This window comes from Phalacrocorax aristotelis, chromosome 2 (assembly GCF_949628215.1).
Source record: "Phalacrocorax aristotelis chromosome 2, bGulAri2.1, whole genome shotgun sequence".
Lineage (NCBI taxonomy): Eukaryota > Metazoa > Chordata > Aves > Suliformes > Phalacrocoracidae > Phalacrocorax > Phalacrocorax aristotelis.
In genome coordinates, this window is record NC_134277.1 from 143085877 (window position 1) to 143106070 (window position 20194).

Consider the following 20194-nt stretch of genomic DNA (forward strand, 5'->3'; position numbering starts at 1 on the left):
TTGCAACATCTGGATTCACTGAAGGAGGCAAAGGCTCTGGTTTTTCCTCATACTGGGAACAGCAGAGCCCCAAATGTTAAACAGTCTCTCTATTCATGCTGTGGATAAAGGCCTCTGAATTTTATGCAGTTATGACAGGGCAGATGTGCAGTTTTGAAAAATCGCCATTTATAGCTAAATCAAAGTAAAGGGGAGTTGATTCTGCAAGCTTTTGTCTCCTTAATGATTGGGTTTGTGACTGGAAACACTTAAGGGTAGCATTCCCAAAGCTGTGCTTGCAGAGGGCTATTTAACAGGTAGGATAAAAGCCAGAGGTGTCCTAATACCAGGGGCCCTGCCCATTTTGATAACACTGTATCTAAATAAAAATTCAAAGAGTGTCTAAATAGCTTCATTTTTTTATTGTGTTCCAGGCATAACTACTTCAGAAGACCCAGAAGGAGCTTGTGGCTGTCACATGCAATAGCAGAAGGATAGGGTAAGCAATTGGCATCTGGAAATGGAGCTGTGTCCTCTCTGGGCTCTGCTTGGTTGAAGTTCCTTTGTGCTTCCTGAGTTCAGGTGGAGTCACTCACCTGGGGCTGGCGTGGTCACGGCTGTGGTGGTGAGCTCGTTTTCTCAAAGATGGCCAGTGTGAAAACTCTGGAGTTCGGGAGCTGGCGCACAAGTCAGATTGCCTTATGCAATCTGTACTGTGCAGGTGTTTAAGGCTTAGGGGGAAACTTTTGGCTGTTTCGTTTGTTCCTGTATTTTCCTGGCATAATTTAATCTCTGAGTGTTACTGGTCAGGTGCAGTGTCAGAATCATGTCAGTGCAAAGACAGGGAGATGTCAACATAATGTTTGCAGAGAGAGGGTTGATCACATTCTGTCTCTAATAGTGTTGCAGATGCTGTAAAGTGTGCGCCAGATGCGGTACAATGTGTGCCAGAAAATGACATACACGTATATCTAGTCAGCTTATGTTTGCCAAAGTCAGTATCTTCCCTGAACATGACACTCAAGTAAGGTATCGGCTTTTGTATTGTCACATTCAAGACCCTGGATCAAACAAATGGTACCACAGGTAGTTTGGCAGCTAGAACAAAGAACCTGTGAGGATTTCAAAGGATGGACCTCCACTTGTTTTTCTAATACCATGGGATTCAAACAACAATTGTGTTAATAAAAGGAAGTTTCATAGTTTGTTAACTACCTTCCTTCTCACAAATATTTTTTGCTGTTTTGGAAAGCTGTCTCCAGTGTAGCTCCTGAATATGTTTTAGCAGTGGTACTATTTCCATTTATTCTGAAGCTGCTGTTGGTATTTGTGCATGTATGTTCTGTAGCACCTCTGCAAGTATAGCTGTGCAAGAATAAGGCAGTTATTTTTACTTGGCAGTTATCTGTATTAACAACATATGCTATGTTATGTTATTTTTTTATCTTTTTCTGAAGAAAATTTGGAAAAACTGAAATTTTTTTTCTGAAGAAAAATTGAAAAAAACCCCTTATTTTCTGGGCACTGTTGGCTTCAGGTCTCTTGAAAAATGCTCATCATGGGCAACGTCTAATACTCCCGAACCTGAAAACTATACTGTAGGCATATTTAGATTTATTTATAACTATGTAAGGGTCTTACTAAATAGAAAATGTTTATAATATGTGACACCATTAGTCGGATGCTACTGCACTCAATTTAAATATTTTAATTTGAGCATATGAATGGGAATTGAACATACAAATTGCTAATACATCTACTTTTCCTGGTGATACTTGTGTGATTCTGATAGGGTTTAAAAAACACAGTCCTCTAAAAGGTGCTTTAGACTCTTAATTCTGCTTTGAACATCTGCTCAGGTTTATGCTATCACTTTTTGGCTGCTTCAGAGAGAAGTTTATTCTGTTTCAGCTGTCTGTTAGAATGGTAATTCATTGAAAGGTACTAAGAAATGAGTGTTCATTCAGGTGTCAGTTTTTCCTTTGATTCTGATCAGCGTGCACCTCCATTTCCCCTTAAGAAACAAAAGATCTGTAAGATACTGTAGCTGGTAGTAGCAAGGTATATGTTTGCAAACTAAATATTCAAAATGAACTTTAGATTTTGCATTGATGTGTATCCACATGAAAAATGTATACATCTGTACATATTTTCCCATGCTCAGATTTTGTCTATGCACAAAATTGTCAATACTTACCTAAGATTTGCTAACCTACTGCAGCTCAGTGCAAGCTGTCTCACAGGTCACCTGCATGATCGATCTTTGGAGTCCCTGCATGAGAATTCTGGATAGAAGCATGCCTGGTGTGTTAGTGTGTGAACAAAAATAAATTGAAAACAGACATTTTCAGGTATTTATTACCAGCATACCAGATACAGTAGTTGTTTACACTTAGAACTATTTTACTATCCTCTAAGAAAAAAACCAGAAACACATCTTTAAAAATTCACTTTTGGAAATAGAATTGCATGGCTCAGAAAAATAGGAATTGTCTTACTAGACTCACTACTGTCAGCATTTGTCACTGTCACCTCTACATAATTGGTGTGTGTATTTTTTATTATGTTCTTTGTTGTGTCGTGTTGTTGGGGTTTTTTTCCCCATCTTTGATTTACAGTTAGCTTTTTCTAATACGACCATTTACTTCACTGTAGCAACCTTTTGATCGACTCCTCTTGGTAGTATCAGGAGAAAGGGGCTGAGTGGTCATGCTAATTGAAATATCTTTCATGTAGCAACTGAATCACTTGGAAATGTCACTTCCGGGTCCCTCCTCTCCCAATTGTTTGTCCATTTTGTCTGTCTGCAGTTGTATGGCCCTAATGGCATGCTTGTCTCATTATATCTTTGCAGTGGGAATGTGGACTGTATCTTAACTGGGACTGCTGAATGCCACTAGAAATAAACAGAAATTAATATTAATACTGATAGATGTATTCTGTCATTTTAACTCCATGATAAAATGCATGCTGCATTGGGGAGTAGCTTTGATGAAGAAAAGGTGTTGGAGCTTTCTTCAACATCAGGAAGAGGTCTGGTTGTGTTAATTTATTACTCAGAAATGGCTAAAACCAGTTTTCTGTCAAGCTTTTTAAGTAAAGTGCATTTCTTTTGTTTACAGTCTCTTCTTTCCCCTGGTTCTTTACATTACACAGAATCACAGAATCACAGAATGGCAGGGGTTGGAAGGGACCTCTGGAGATCATCTCGTCCAACCCCCCTGCTTGAGCAGGCACACCTAGAGCAGGGGGCACAGAAACGCATCCAGGAGGGTTTTCAATGTCTCCAGGGAAGGAGACTCCACAACCTCCCTGGGCAGCCTGTTCCACTGCTCTGGCACCCTCACAGGAAAGAATTTTTTTCTCATGTTTAGGTGGAACTTCCTGCATTCCAGCTTGTGCCCATTGCCCCTTGTCCTGTCATTGGGCACTATTGAAAAGAGCCTAGTCCCATCATCCTGACACCCACCCTTTAGATATTTATAGGTATTGATGAAATCCCCCCTCAGTCTTCTCTTCTCCAGGCTGAACAAACCCAAGTCTCTCAGCCTTTCCTCAGAAGGGAGATGCTCCAGCCCCCTGGTCATCTTGGTAGCTCTCCACTGGGCTTGCTCAAGCAGTTCTGCATCCTTCTTAAAATGAGGGGGCCCAGAACTGGATACAGGACTCCAAATGTGGTCTCACCAGGGCAGAGTAGAGGGGGAGGATAACCTCTCTTGACCTGCTGGCCACACTCCTTTTAATGCAGCCCAGGATACTGTTGGCCTTCTTGGCCACAAGGGCACACTGCTAGCTCGTTGTCAATTTTCTGTCCACCAGCACTCCAAGGTCCTTCTCAACAGAGCCGCTTTCTAGCAGGTCAGCCCCCAGCCTGTACTGGTGCATGGGGTTGTTCCTCCCCAGGTGCAGGACCTTGCACTTGCTCTTGTTGAATTTCATGATGTTCCCCTCGGCCCAGCTCTCCAGCCTGTCCAGGTCTTGCTGGATGGCAGCACAGCCTTCTGGTGTATCAGCCACTCCTCCCAGCTTGGTATCATCAGCGAACTTGATGAGGTTACACTCTGTCCCATCACTGAGGTCATTGATGAATATGCTGAACAGGACTGGACCCAGCACAGACGCCTGGGGAACACTGCTAGTGACAGGCCTCCATCCAGACTCTGCTCCATTGATCACGACCCTCTGAGTTCTGTTGCTGAGCCAGTTCTCTGTCCACCTCACTGTCCACTCATCCAACCCACACTTCCTTAGCTTGCCTGTGAGGAGGCTATGGGAGACAGTGTCGAATGCCTTACTGAGGTCAAGATAGACAGCAGCCACTGCTCTCCCTTCATCGACCCAGCCAGTCACGCCATCACAGAAGGCTATCAGGTTGGTCAAGCATGATCTCATATTGGTGAATCCATGTTGACTATTTCTGATAACCTTCTTGTCCTCTACATGCCTGGAGATGACCTCCAGGATGAAGTGTTCCATCACCTTTCTGGGGATGGAGGTGAGGCTGACTGGCCTATAGTTTCCCAGGTCCAGGTACTTGCGCTTTTTGAAGATTGGAGTGACATTGGCTACCCTCCAGTCCTTGGGCACCTCTCCTGTCCTCCACGACCTTTCAACGATGATGGAGAGTGGCTCAGCAAGAGCATTCGCCAGTTCCCTCAGCACTTGTGGGTGCATCCCTTCGGGGCCCATGGATTTGTGAGGATCCAGTTTGCATAGGTGATCTCTGACTTAAGAGAGTCAATCTAGCTTTTTAAGCTAAATGTAAAAATTTGGCTTTTTAAGCTTGCTTTTGTTTGTATGTTGCAGGGCAGTCCGCTGTGGGATGGTTGCCCCAGTTTTATATTGCCACTGAGTTGTAGGTATTTATTGCTGATGTTGGTGTGTTAGAACACAGTATGACATTTGAGTACCAGTATTATGCCCTAGTGAACATGACAAAATCATAAATGACGGCCTTCATAACATCTCATTGACATTAATACCCTTTCCCACCCTTAATAAAGGTAAAGAAATGTGTGCATTGTAAAGATCATTTTCTGTCAAGTGTAATGAGAAATTCTTGATACCGTGCCTTTTTCATGTAGTCATATTTACAAATTCATCCTTTGTTGCTTGAGAAAGGGGAGGTTCTGGGGGCATATCTTACAGTAAGGAGGCAAGAGACTGGAATATCATTTTTCTTAACAAGTCTAGCAATATGTTCACCAGATTTCTCATCTTCACAGAACCACTTGAATGTTGATACTGTAGCAGTATAAGGAGCATACCTTTTCTTGTGACTGTAGAGAAAGACTGTATGAAAAAACCTAACAAATAAAAAATACGTTTAGAAAAATTATAGTTATTTTAATCAGGAAATTTTATTTATTGATATTATTAAATATATCATAGTATTCAGCAATGTTGAATAATTATTGACTTAATTTGGAATTGTGGTCCTACTTATAGTCTGTAAGATGGGATTATAGGTGTATGGAGTAAAATATCTAAAATAGATGGATACTTTTGAAAACGTTGGCCTTGTCTTTTTTGGCCTTTTTCTTTGAAGCATTTAATAATGTGCATAACTTTTCTCTGAACTTGTTGACTTAAAATGAAGAATTTTGTTCCATATGCAAACTAAAAAATGCTTTGTAGCTGTGTGGTCGTAGAGGAATATTATTCTTTTTGTGTGTGGAAATGCTAAGAATTTAACTTAAGAGTTTATAATTTTAGAGTGGTATATGAAGTGTGCAGGTGAGTTCGTCATCTGGCGTAATTTTTGGTAAGGTGAGGCGGGTCGCTTCATCAGAAAACTTGGCCTGTTGCATTCCATTACATAATTAGTAACTAAGGTTACTTATTTTGGTGGTTCATTTTGGCAAATATTCCAACCCTTAGTAGCATATAGTCACCTTTAAAAGTGAGATTTGGTTGTTGGAAGGAGACACTCAAAGTATTTGCATTTTCTGGCCAAAATCTGGAGCAACATAAAGTATACATGTGTTCTGTAGGACTGCACGGCCTTCTGCTGGAGCACTGCTTGGAGGAGCACCGAGAAGCACCTGCGAGTGCTGGATACTAGGCATTTTGATGGCTTTCAACTTTCATAGGAGTGGCCAACCAACACATGCCAGTGACAGCCAAGCACTGACTGTTGTTAATGAAACTTGCTTTGCTCCTATTACAATGTCCATCCATCAGCTTGAGCAGCTTTTGCTGTACAGAGATGTGGATTGATAATTTGCTTAGAGCTCGTACCATCTGTTTTAGGCTTCATCCTGATGTAAAGGTAGGCTTCCTCCTTTGGCCGCATGCAATCTGCTAGACTTTTAGAAAAAACTCAGAAAATGTTTAGCATCAGAATTGCAGGAATATTTTAACTGTAATTACAGGATATAAGATGTCTTGATCAATGTGTTTTCAAAAACAAACTTGGTTTAAAATTTTGGGTAATAGATGTTTTAAGTGTGGGACCTTACTGGCAATTCTTGTCTTTGGTGCCCCTTAATTTAGGGCTTCTTGATTCTCTCGCTTGGGCAATTCATTCTTTTCCACAGATTTCTCTAGGGTATATTGCCTCAATAAAAAGGGGGTGCTTTTCTCCTGCAGGAAAGGGTGAAAGAACAATATGTGGTTCTAAAGAGTTTGTGTCACAATTCTATATGAATTTCATGAAAAGAAGCAAGATGGGTGTCTATTCCAAGGGCCTCTTCAATCAAGAAACGTTCCTTAAAGGAGTAAGAGGTCACTAATGTTTTGTCTCAGAATGGGTGTGTGTGAATATTTTTTTTTTTCATAAGCCAGTCTCTCTATGTCTGAAGGCATCCAGTGTTGTTTTTTACACTAAAACAATAGTTACAGGCTTGAAGGAAGTGTCACCAAAGTTGAGCATCAAAATACCAGATCATATAATTGCAGCCCTATTCTGTTATGTTTTGATTTAATTGTCCAAAATCATCTTCCCCTCCTCCAGTTGTCTTTCAACGCTATCAGCTGCCATTAGCTATGTGCATTGGCATTCATTGTAATATGAACAACGATGTGTATTTCCGTGTCATTGTTTCCTAACTGCCTTTCTTTCACTGAATATTCTATTCGCTTGTTCTCAACTAAAAATCCTACTGAATTCGTGTCTTTTGCATCTGAAAAGATAACGTACTCCCTTTTGAGAACTGTTTGTTTTTTGAATGCTCATTAAGAATAATATCAGCTGCTACATGGCCTAGGCATTGTTTGGTGGTAATGTCTTTTTTTTTTTTTTTAACTTATTTTTTGTCTTGGCTGTCAGTTCTTCTTAGGGAAGTAGCAGACTCGTCTCTGTAGCTTCGCTGATACAGTACTCTGCACATGGATTAGGGTGCTGTTCTTCAGGATTACTGCCATCTGTTTTAGCAGCAGCCACTGAATAAGATTATATCAAGGTAGCCTGTTACTATTTTGAGGATGGCAGGTGAAGGAAGAGTTAAGTGTGGTTCCTTTTACTGCTTCCTTCCTATGTTAAGCTATAGTACTTCCACAATACAAAGGATAAACAGGGTGTGAACTTTTTCTATTGCCAAATGGGGAGCTATGACTGCTGTGTCTCTGGGCACATTTGTACTTTCTGTTTTAATCCTTAGTCTTCTTTAAGTATATCACTTCCTATTCTGACCACATAAGTCAATATCGCTACCTGGGCATACATGGTCCTACAGTATGAGGTCACACTTACCTTTTCAAGGATTTAAGGGCATATCTTCGGTTGCAGCAAATAAAGATAGTTCTTCTGCAGTTGGTAAAGGTAAAACAGTTCATGATTTGATGTTTCCTCTGGAGTTGTAGACTTTTTGGTCCAGGTGATAAGACTTTTTTATTGTATTCTTTTTATCCGTATGGTGTTATACTCTTTCTTTCCTTAGCTTTAGATGTAAAAATGCTCATTTTAAGGACTTTGTAATCTAAATGTTAACTTTGACTGTGAGTGTTTCTCAAAGCCAAGATTTTCTAACTGATTAAACGTTCTCCCAGATGAAGAATCTTGACAATTCTGGAAAAGCAGTCTTTGAGGAATGTCTGCTTTTCTGCTTCACTCTTCAAGATCATAAAGCTTTCCCCCTGCCCCCCTTATCTTTCTAAGTGATGGAAGAACTCTATGAATTTATTTTTAGGAAGATATCTACTCCTCATTTTGCAAGTCCACCTAGCCTTCCAGCCAGCCTACTCCACAGCTGTCACAACAAACCTTCTTTCAGATGCTATTAAATGTATCAGACATCACTCTGCAGTGTGTGAGTTTGTTACCCTGGGGCTTTTCAGTCTATTCTAATGTTATCAAAACCACCGTGTGATTTCAAAGTTTCCTACATTCCTTGGAGCAAATCGAATGGTACGTGGTTAGGAAACTGATAGATACTCTGCAGATCTAGCAGATCTCTAGCAATTAAGTGGTTAATACCCTCAATTTATTGTTTTCTTTCCTCATTTCCCATAACCATGACTCTTGTGAACTCTCTGTATCCTTTTTTCTGTATTTTCAACTGGGATTTTGGGAAAACTTTGCCACACTGGAGAAGAAGCATTGCTCTAGCTTTGTTTATCCTATTTCTGTTCCCTCTGCTTCTCTTTCAGTTATCTGATTGCTGTAGACAGTATTCTCATCTGAGTTTTTTTTATCCTTTTCCCCTCATTCTTTTCCATCTGTTACATTTAAGTAATTTGTATTGTAATGTTTTTAATGGTGGTAACACCAGTTAGCCTGGTTACATATTGTGCATGCTAAACCTCTTTTATATAAGGGCACCGTAAAAGATGAAGATGAAAAGATGAAAAGATGAAGATCCCAATGATCTTGCCCTTTAGCATCAAAGACAGTAGTTAACTATGGACAGGTGGATCAGACAAGAGGTGGACGCATCCTTAAAGTAGCTGCTCAGCTAGCATTAAATGCATCTTCTTATGACAATGTCTGCACTACCAGTGTAGCATTGTGCTGTACATTTCATGCTCTTATACTACTCATTGGACCTGGAAAAGACTTATTTACTGCCTTTAATGTATCGTTTTCTTCTGCATACCTAGAACCTTTCTCCCTAGAGTTTTTAAATCCTTTGAGCTTGTGTTTAGGGCTTCCTTTCATGTTCCAAATCACAGAATTAGGTTGGAAGGCATCTTTTGAGCTCTTCTAGTCCAAACCCCCTGTTTAAGCAGGATCAGCTGCAGCAGATTGCCCAGGCCCAGTCAAGTTTGGAATATCTCCACATATGGACACTTCACAACCTCTCTGGACAACCTGTTCCAGTGTCTGGCCACCCTCACAGTAAAAAAGTGCATTTTTGTTTTCAGATGGAATTTCATATGTTTCAACTTGTGCCCATTACCTCTTGTTCTGTTGGTTGGCACCACTGAAAAGAATCTGGCTCTGTCGTCTTCATTCCTTCCCATCAAGTATTTATACCCATTGATGAAACCCCTCTTGAGTCTTTTCTTCTGCAGGCTGAGCAGTCCCAGCTCTCTCAGCCTCTCATAGGATAGATACTCCAGTCCCTTAATCATCTTCATGGCCCTTTGTTGGACTCTCTCCAGTATGCCCAAGTCTCTCTTACTGGGGAGCCCAGAAATGGACAAATGTTCCAGGTGTGGCCTCACCAGTGCTGAGCAGAGGGGAAAGATCACCTCCCTCCACCTGCTGGTAACACTCCTCCTAATTTGCAGCCCACCAGGCCGTTGGTCTTTGCCATGAGGTTGCGTTGCTGACTCATGCTCAGTTTGTCTGTCAGGACCCCACAGTCTTTCTCTGCCAAGCTGCTTTCCAGCTGGGTGACCCCATCCTGTCTTGGTGCGTGGGGATTAGTCCTCCCCAGGTGCAGAACTTTTCATTTCCTCTGTTGAACTTCATAATGTTCCCGCCTGCCTGTTTCTCTATTCGTTCTGAGTGGCAGCACAACCATCATGTACATCAGCCACTTGTCCTAACTTCATATCATCTGCAAGTGAGGCTGCAGTCTGTCCAAGCATCCAGATCGTTAATGGAGATGTTGAAGAGTTCTGGACCAAGTATTGACTTGAGGGGACACCGCTAGTTACTAGCAACCAATTAGATGTTTTACGAATAATCAAAACCCTCTGAGCTTGATTGTTCAATTTTCAATCCACCTCAATGTCTGCTCATCCAGCCCATACTTCAACACCTTCGCTAAGATGATCTCATGGGAGAAGGTGCGAAAAGCCTTAATGATGTCAAGGTAGACAATATCTATTGCTCTCTTCTCATCTACTAAGCCAGGCATTTCATCATAGAAGGTTATCAGGTTGGTCAAGTAAGACTTTCCTTTGGTAAATCCATGCTAACAGTTCTGAGTCACCTTCTTGTCCTTCATATGTTTGGAAATAATTTCCAGGAGGATTTTCTTCTGTCACCTTGCCAGGGATCAAGGTGAGGCTGACTGGTCTGTAGTTCCTCACATCTTACTTCTTGCACTTCTGGAAGATAGGAGTGACATGACCTTTCAAACATTGAGAGTGGCCTCACAATGACATCAGCCAACTCACAGCATTTGTGTGTGCAACCCATCAGTCCCCATGGATTTACATATGTCCAGTTTGTTTAAGTGCTCCCTAGCCTGGTCTTCCTCCACTGAGGATATGTCCTCCTTTCTCCAGACTTCCCCTTTGAAATGTTCTGCTAGGATTTTGTGGGAAAAAATATCTGTTTTCTGTGGACTATATTCAGACCACATCCTTCCTTCTGTATATGGATTCAGGTACTGCCATGCCACTATCCATTCCACCTTAAGCCAGAAGAACTGCAACCATTTTACATTACTGCCTTTTAGCTTTGTAGTCATTTTGGACCACAGAGTTTCCATGGTTCCTAAGCATAGTCTTTGGAAAGCTGAGAGCCTACGGAACCCTGTAAGCTGGAGATGATTAAGCCCTGAGCCTTGCTGCAGTTTCTGAAGAGACCAAATTCATCTGGCATAAACATGCAGTGTCTAGTATGCAAAGGGCTTTCAGTTCTGCTCAAAATGGGAAGAGGAGCAGTGGCAGCGGCCACTTTTTGCTTTATATGCCAGTGATTAGAAGTTTCTTTGAAGAAGTAAAACGTGGGAGCTGTACATTTTAACATGGTCTTGAGAGCTTCACTTTTTAGGAGAATATCCTAAACATGAGGCTGCAGGCAAGGCTGGAAAGGACCATTCTGTGTCCTTTCCATGCATGCAAGATTTATAGGGTCAGTGAAATAAAATAGAGGGACTGTAACCCTCTGATGAGCATTCTTGCCTCCTGGAAGGGCAGGGAGAATCCCAGATTCTTATCTCTAGTTTAGAAAATGGTTCTTTTGTACTAAAGAGCCATGGAAAGAGATGCATTAATAGGGCTGGGAGAAAGGACTCTACTTCCTGAAAGTGTGTTTTCTTCCTATCTCATTTTGCTCTAAACTTCTACTGACAAAATTCAGCGAATAATTAAATGCATTGGGCAATCGTGACTGTCTTTGGTTTTTTATTCGGCTAGTACTGCGATGTTCATTTGCTAAATCTGACTAGTGAGATGTGCAAAAATTAGTAGTCTCTTTTCCCAGATGATTCACTGGGGTGATAAACGTATTGTTGCGGGGACTGGGACAACAGATGTGCTGTTCTTTCCCTGAGTTAGCAGTGGAGTGATTCCTGTATTGCAGTTGAAGTGAGTATGACATTACTTTACCTAGCAGGGAATTATTTCTGAATGCTGCTGCTAGTTTTTGGCCAGATTATGCTGGACTGCTCAAGGAAAGCACAATAAATTACATTCCCATTCTTGTGTCCTTGCCCAGGGTTTGAACTTAGTTACACTCCTCTTACAACACAGTGGCAGAGAGTGAAACGCTGTGCGTGGTGGGAGTACGTCACCGCCACAAAAGCTATGGAAACATGTCTGTTCTCAGTGTTCAGTGGGAAATTCCTGGAGAAAGTGCGGCTCCTAAATGCAGCTCCTCTGGGGCAGCCTTTGGAATGAGGATGCTGCTGGTTTTGAATGAGGCCAGGAAGAGCTTAGTTAAGGGAACTTAGTTAAGGGAACTTAGTTAAGGGAAATGTGATAACTGTGGTTTAATTTCTCCATTGAAAAAAAGGCATGAAGTTGGTAGCTGGGGGCTCTTTGAGGTTGCCAGTGCTAATTAAACAATCCCCCTGTGTTTGCTGTTTAACAACTAAATGTATCAGCTTTGTCTGGTAGATTTTGCAAACCCTTAAACAAAGCAAACCCCAAACCTTAAGTTTTTGAAACTAACTCTACAAAGTTGTCTTACTCCACTCAGCAAGAATTTGTCTTACAGCAGAAATCATATTATCTTGCTTGCTTCTTTGTGGATGATGAGCTTGGCAGAAATCAGGGAACTAACATGGTCATCCTGAGAAAATTACTGATGTCTCTAGCGGAGGATGTCTATGAGCATGTAATTAACTGGTCCAAAGGGAAGGAACATGGGGAAAGTACAGAGCTTAGCAATAAAAATACACCAATGCTCTCTGTGTAGTATAACCACAAATAAACAGTAACTCAGACTATAAAAGGCTATTTACAGTTCTCTCTCAGTGTCCTGAGATAACCCTAGAGTCTTCTGCTCCTCGTTAAGACCTTTGCCCTGTCTGTCTCGCAGGGAGAGAGGAAATCTCTGTGATAGATTTGTCATTCATAGATGAAATCACAGATTATCTTTGTTGTTCTTTTGGGAAATGACACTTCACTGTGAAGAATTTGTTACTGCCTTGGTCTCAAGTTTAGGGTATGTTTGAATAGTTAAGGAGAATAACTTACAAGTCTTATAGTACTAAAGCTGCTGTTTAACTTGCTGTTTGTGAAAAGACCCATAAGGACCTATGAAAGGATGTCAGCTTGTACTGGTTATCATATGAGCTAGGCTTGGTGACTCCAAAAATTTTGAGTGTGTGTTTTTTTGGGGGGGTTGTTGTTTTTTTGGGGGGGTTTTGGGGTTTGTTTTTTCTTCTTCTGGTGGTTTATGGATCCTAGAAATGTGGTTTAATCATTTCATTCTTTCTGTGTCTTAATTCTGCATTGCACAGCTGGCGTTTCAGATGGCATCTTATGAATGCATGCCTGGTAGGTCACCCCTGCTTCTTGGGAGCTGATCAGACAGCTCTCACAAAAATGTTGTGGATTGCCTCTTCTGTTTCCATTGATGAAGCTACACTTCTAAGTGCTTGTACACTAATGTATGCAACATGGGGAATAAATACGAGGAGTTAGAGATCTGTGTGCAGTTGCAGGGCTGTGATCTTGTTGGGATCATGGAGATGTGGTGGGATAGCTCACATGACTGGAATGCTGCAATGGATAGATACATGCTCTTCAGGAGGGACGAGCTACGAAGAAAAGGGGGTGAAGTTGTCTGTTATGTGAGAATGCAGCTGCGGTGCCTGGAGTTCTGCCTGGGAATGGATGATGAGCCAACTGAGAGCTTATGGATAAGGATTAAAGAGCAGACTAATATGGGTGACGTTGTAGAGGGTGTCTGCTATAGGCCACCTCATCAGGAAAAGAAGTAGATGAGGCCTTGTGTAGACAGCTGGAAGTAGCCTTATATTCATAAGGGAATTTAACCACACCAATATCTGCTAGAAAATCAGCACAGCAGGGTATAAGCAATCCAGGAGGTTCCTGGAAAGCATCAGTGATAACTTTCTGACAGAAGTAATAGAGGACCCAGCAGGGAGAGGTGTTCTGCTGGACCTCATAACCAAGGAAGGGCTGGTTGTAGTATGAAGGTCAAAGGCAGCCTTGGCTGCAGTGACCATAAGATCGTGAAGTTCAGGATCCTGAGATCAGGGAGCAGGGCAAAAGTCAAGATCACGGTGCTGGACTTCAGGAGAGAAGACTTTGACCTCTTCAAAATTCTGCTTGATGAGAGTCCTGTGGGGTAAGACCATGGAAGAGAGAAGATGATCCCAAGAAAGCTCTTTAACATTCAAGGGTCATCTCCTCCAAGGTCAAGAATAGTCCATTTCAACATCCAAACAAAGATGCCAGGAGGCCTGCATGGGTAAACAAGTTGCTTCTGGCAAAACTCAGACATGAAAAGGAAGTGTACAGAATGTGAAAGCAGGGACAGGTGACCTGGGAGGAGTATAGAGATGCTTTCTGAGTGTGCAGGGGTTGGTTTAGGAATGCCAGAGCCCACCAGGAGCTGAATCTGACAAGGAATGTGAAGGGCAACAAGAAGGCCTTGTCTAAGGGCATAAGCAGCAAAAGTAAGACTAGGGAAAAGGTGGGCCTACTGCTGAATGGGGCAGGGAACCTTGTGATACGTGACATGGAAAAGGTTATGGAACTGAATACCTTCTTCACCTCAGTTTTATTAGTACAGCCAGCCTTCAGAAATCCCAGGTCTTTGAGACCAGGGGGGAAACTCTGGAGCAAGTAAGAGTTACCCTTGGTGAAGAGGGTCAGGTCAGGGAATACTTAAGACAACTGGACATCCATAGATCCGTGAGCCCTGCTGGAATGCATCCACAAGTGCTGAGGGGGCTGGCTGATGTTCTTTCTCAGGCCATTCGCAGTCAACTTTGGAAGATCGTGGCAGTCAGCAGAAGTACCTGAGCACTGCAAGAGTGCAAAAACAGTCCTATCTTCAGAAAGGGCAAGAAGGAAAACCCAGGGAACTGCAGGCTAGTCAGCCTCATCTCAATCATGAAGATAGGGAACAACGAATCTCGGAAATAATTTCCAGGCAGGTGAAGGACAAGAAGGTGACTGGGAGTAGTCAGCATGGATTTACCGAAGGAAAGTCATACTTGACCAACCTGATAACCTTCTGTGATGAATTGTCTGGCTTAGTAGATGAAGGGAGAGTGATAGATATTGACTACCTTGACATTAGTAAGGCTTTTCACACTGTCTCCCATGAGATCTTCTTAGGGAAGCTGATAAAGTACGAGCTGGATGAGCAGACAGTGAGGTGAATGGAAAACTAGCTGAACAGTGGGCTCAGGGGGACTCTTGTCAAAATATATAAATACCTGAAGGGAGAATGCAAAGAGGATGGAGCTGGATTCTTTTCAGTGGTGCCCGGTGACTGGACCAGAGGCAGTGGACACAAATTGAAACACAGGAGGTTCCGACTGAACATCAAGAAACACTTTTTTACGATGATGGTGACTGAGCTGGAACAGGTTGTCCAGAAAGGTTGTGGAGTCTCCCTCCCTGTAGATACTCAAAAGCAGTCTCTGCATGGTTCTAGGCAGCCTGCTCTAGGTGGCCCTGCTTGAGCAGAGGGGTTGGACAAGATGACCTCCAGAGACCCCTTCCAACCTAAACCATTCTGTGATCTGCACTTTCATGACTTTCCAGAAGCTATGGTTTGAAGTTACAAGTGCTTTCATATAGTAACATATAGGAAGGATAAGCATTCAAAGTTTTAGTACCAACTAGTCTCTTTACTGAGGGTGGCAATTCAGCTCCTCCTAGCATGCTCTGCCAGTGCTAAGGTGAAGCTTATTTGGAAGAATAAGGTGAATAAAAACCTGAGAAAAACTCAGAATTAAAGTGGCAACTGTACTAACTACCAAACTTACATCTGAATTTCCCAGATTCTTGTTTATCTCAACATGTTTCTTGAACAAGGACAAGTCAAATGAGTAGTCCCTGCAAACTACGCTGAGACAAAGCTTTCTAGGTGGAAATATAAATACACTGAAACTAGTAGAGGACAGGAGAGGAAATGGGACAAGATATGTGTTACACATGATGTCAGAATTGATTGTCTGTTACTATAATCTCATTATTTCAAAGGCTTATTTCTATTTATTTATTTTTAGCAAACACTGGAAAATGGTCCAGAATGAACATCTTGAGAAAATGAATTCACGTATTTGTGGTTCATTGTGACAAACATACGTGGAAAGGTGGTTTCGTAGCTTAGATCGTTCAGAATGGAACTTGCAGAAGCTTCAAATACAACTGTGGCACATGCTCCCAGAGGCACAAAACTGGTGTAACCTCACCTTTACTCTCTCAGGAATTGGCTCAACTGCTGGTTTGCTGTGTGGCTTCTAGTGCTGGGATTTAATTCAGGAATATCCTGCAATCAGTGTTCTGTGGTGGTCACACGAGGTAGATACTCTGGTTCCTTCTGGCGTTATGATTTACGAAGCTATTTGGTTATTGTGGAATTTTCATATCCATAAAATGAGTGAGAATTAATGCTTAATTAAAGCTCCTGTAGTGTGCAATTGTCTGAAAATAAAGGAGGATTTTTTGTATTTTGCATCTGAATATCATACGTGGATGTGATATATCCAAATACATGTGCATATACATACACACACACTCATACCCTGTCCCCTACCTTTGTCCTGGCTTTCTGTATGTGTGTAACATCGTGAACTGAAAATATAAGGTGGTTATGTTGTCATGTTCCTCAGGTCAGTGATTGCGAAATGAAGAATGTAACTCTCAGAAATACTAAATAAATACAAACAAGGAAGAAGGATAATGTGGAAATCTTAACAGCAAATACTTTTAGTAATACTTCCGCCATGCAGGTCTGGTTTACCCATATTTTACCCATATTAGCCAACTAATTAGTCCTTTGCTATTTGTAGAACAAATGTTTCTAAGAAAAGCATCTTTTGTAGAATAGAGGTTAACATTTGCCTTTAGTGTTACTATTCTTTAAGGCAAATTACATTCTTTTTGAAAAATATTGGTATTTTCATGAAAATCCATTAAAATTACAAAAGTGCTGAATTAAAATCTTTTTGGGCTAATAGTACTTGTCACTTCACTTGGCTGTAACTAATCACTATTATTTTAAGTCTCATAATAGGTGCAGCTATAGAGCTGATTTAAAGGACTTATTTCTTATTGCTAATTTTTATCATTCAAATAGCAGCCTGATTTAAATTCAAAGGAAAATGAAACAATTACATTTCCTTTTGTGTATATCAGTAAAAAACCTTTATATTTTGGGTTTGGATAATCATACTTCTTGTAGTATAAAAGAGCTTTGCAACTACTCCAACTGATTCCAGAGGTTTTTCTGTCAGTTCAGTTAATAGTAGAGACAAACTGTTGTTTTTATGAGATTGAAGATTTCTAAAATGGGAGCTTTTAATGGTAAGATGGACAAAGTGTTAATAAAGATAACTCTTGGTATTCAACACAGGATTGGAATCCCACGCTACACCTCTCTACAGTGCTGCTGAAATCAGTCCTTAAGAGATATATCAGTTAATAAGAAATTGTGTTTGTCTGGTAGTCATGGATTTATGCAACAAAGAAATTCATCCTTTTTTCCTGGAGGCATTGGATCTAAATTGCTTGGACATCTTTCTAGCGCAGTAGAAAGTGTGATTATGAAGGTTGAGAATAAGAAGCACTTTTATTCGTGAGTGGTATTAGAAATTTTTTTGTCCAGATGTTTTGTGTGTAGACATTTGATTTGGCACTTATGGCAAATCCTGCTCCTAACAGAAAGGAGACGCAAAGCTCCTCCTGGATGGGAGCAGCCCTGGGTTTTGATTTAGTGAAGGATGTGATTATTTAAAGAGATGCAGCATTCCAAGGATGTTTCTGAAGACCACAACAAAGATTGTGTCCAGTGGTCTAAGTATTTTTTTCATTTGCTTTCAATAATTTTGTCTTCCAGTTGAGTTTACTTTCCTGCCAGTACTGATCAAAGCATTTTCATGAGAAATCTGATTTCTTTTCATGGTCTGTCTGCCAATCTAAATAAAAAGTATTGCTGATAGCTGTATGATTTTTTAAATATTTTTTTTCTTCTTTTTGTCTCTTCAACAGGCCATCTGTGGAAAATAAAAAAGAGAAAAAAATGAAGTATGTGTTCTTAATATTTTTTATTCATTTATTACCACAGTATGCTGGGAAATCTTTGAGAAGAGATGGCAGTTACCCCAAAACATTTGAAGACATTAAAAACGAGATAGCTGGCTATACTGATATTGCTAAAGCTATTATTGATCTTGCTGTTCATGGAAAAGCTCAGAACAGGTCCTATGAAAGATTAGCAGTTTTTGCCGATACCATAGGACCTAGACTCAGCGGTTCAAAAAACCTAGACGCAGCAATCAAGTATATGTTCAGTGCCCTGCAGGAAGATGGGCTGGAAAATGTGCATCTGGAGCCTGTGAAAGTACCACACTGGGAAAGAGGAGAAGAGTTTGCAGTGATGTTGGAACCAAGGAATCACAGTATTGCTATTTTGGGACTTGGGACCAGTGTTGCAACTCCTCCAGAAGGTAACTCTTGGTTTTGGAATTAAGTATCACTTCCTTTTTAACACCAAACTGTATTATACCTCTAACAACTTCTCTCAGTGGACAAACTGAAGTTTTCTTCCTGCTATAATAGTTCTGCAGGACAAGATGCTATTTTTCTGGGACTTCTTTGTGTGGCATGGTTGTGAATGATGCAGTTTGTTTTAACTCAGTTTTGTTGAACCAGCTTTTAAAATTAAAAGTTGATTCCTGAACCCTCCATTAAATCTATACCCATTTGTTTAACGCTGCTGAACCTCATTTGCAAAGATTCTGCTCTTCCACTGAGGTTGATGGGCAATTTGTTCTTGTGATCTGGGGTTTTCCAGCCCTTCTTTTTCATTTTGGCCAGAGAATTGCTGCATGGGGTGTTGAGTTGACACGTGATTTCTACTCTTCTTGCAATGCTCTGTCCTGCCAAGCTCAGTACTTCACTCCGGCAAAAAACAATCCAGCAGGAAGAGGAGGAGAGTTCGTGCTGAGCTTGGAAAGTGCCAGCCCCTCACTAAACATGGCAATTGGTATCTGTTTGTCCTTTCCTTCCCCCCACCTCCTCCCTCTTCTCCCCACTCGCTGTCTCATGCTCACTGTGGAAAAGTCTTTGTCACTTACCTGTTACTGAACTGTGTGTTGCTTTTGAGTGGACCATGTGTGATACATTACTTCAGGAAGAAGAATGATTGGTAGCTGGGCTCAGAAAAATTCAGATGTTTTGAGCTCCAAAATATTAGCTTACTTGCAAACAAAGTGATTTATAAGTTTCTGGTTTTGTATATGTTGATTTGGGGTTTTCTCAGGATTGCTATTTAAAGGCTGGATGACAACCTTCTTCTGTAACTACTTTCCATCAATAACAATAGACTTATTCCTAGACTGCTTCAAAAGCATTCTTATTACTTTATGAGAAAATAAATTTAGTCCATGAAATAAAATGTAACACCATATTCATAAATTTTTTAAGAATTGTAAATTTTTGTGATAGTCAGCTTTCTGTTTGAAATGAAACAAATAATGTATAAAAGCTGTTTTGTTTAGGAAAAAATATATAGCCCTTCAAAATACATCAAAGTAAAACTGGGTAATTTTAGATATGTTTGGAATAAATCTTACTTGGTTTGGGAAACTCTACTGTAAATTTTGTCTGAGGTACTTCTGTCACATTGCGGTAAACACATGCCTAAAACGCAAAACTAAAACCATTAATAGTATCTGTTTATCCCATTATATGTCTAAGCCGTAGTGCTTTGATAGGAGAATATTTACAGCAAAGGTGAAGCCTACAACTTATTTTACATCCTTCCCAGTCCTATCCCAAGGCTCCTAAAAAGGAAGGTAAAAATAAAATGGTGTTTTTGGTGTTGAGCAAGCATTACTGAACCTGCAAAGAGAACCTGCAATTTAATCTTGGCAAACATCTTCACATCCTGAGAAGTCTGTTTTTCACTTCCCTTTCTTAGCTGTGTAGTTATTTGCGCTTGACTGGTCATACTCCTAGGTTTGCCTTTTTTCATTTAGAGAGGTACTGAATCTGCATGTTTAAAAATGCTCACAGAGGCTAATTGTGTCCTTCTTTTTCATCTTTAAAGATCTTGTTACACTGACACTGAACTGTTGGGCTAGTACCTGTGGCTGGTGATGTCTTGGAAGATAAGATTGTATTATCCAGCACTGGTTTATACTGAGTAATGTTAAAAACCCCACATTATTCTTCCTTGCCTTTTTACTTTCCTCTGAGATTCACTGTGTTTGTGAAGAGGTGTATGTGTTGGTGCTAGAAGACTGCATGGCAATGAGATCTCTCACAGAAGAGCAGGCAGTTTCTCACACTTGGTGGAATAATTTTGATTAAATCACTTAGCTTCTGACTTAAAATCTATCCTACTGTTCATGGCTGTTGTGAATTCTGTTGGTCTCATCTCGCTCTGTGCAAGCTGTGACAGGTTTTCATGCTGGAGGAGATTATGTAGGGTAGCTGGTCC

The 20194-nt window shown here is 40.9% G+C and overlaps 1 protein-coding gene across 1 annotated transcript in view; it reads left to right on the top strand.

Annotated features, from left to right (window-relative positions):
- Positions 1 to 20194, top strand: part of CPQ (carboxypeptidase Q) — a 169893-nt gene that overhangs the window by 12063 nt on the left and 137636 nt on the right. The window contains exons 2-3 of the mRNA XM_075085462.1: positions 414 to 478; positions 17740 to 18197. Of these exons, the coding sequence (XP_074941563.1) occupies positions 17771 to 18197 (427 nt within the window). The 5' untranslated portion in view covers positions 414 to 478; positions 17740 to 17770. The remainder of the gene's footprint in view (positions 1 to 413; positions 479 to 17739; positions 18198 to 20194) is intronic.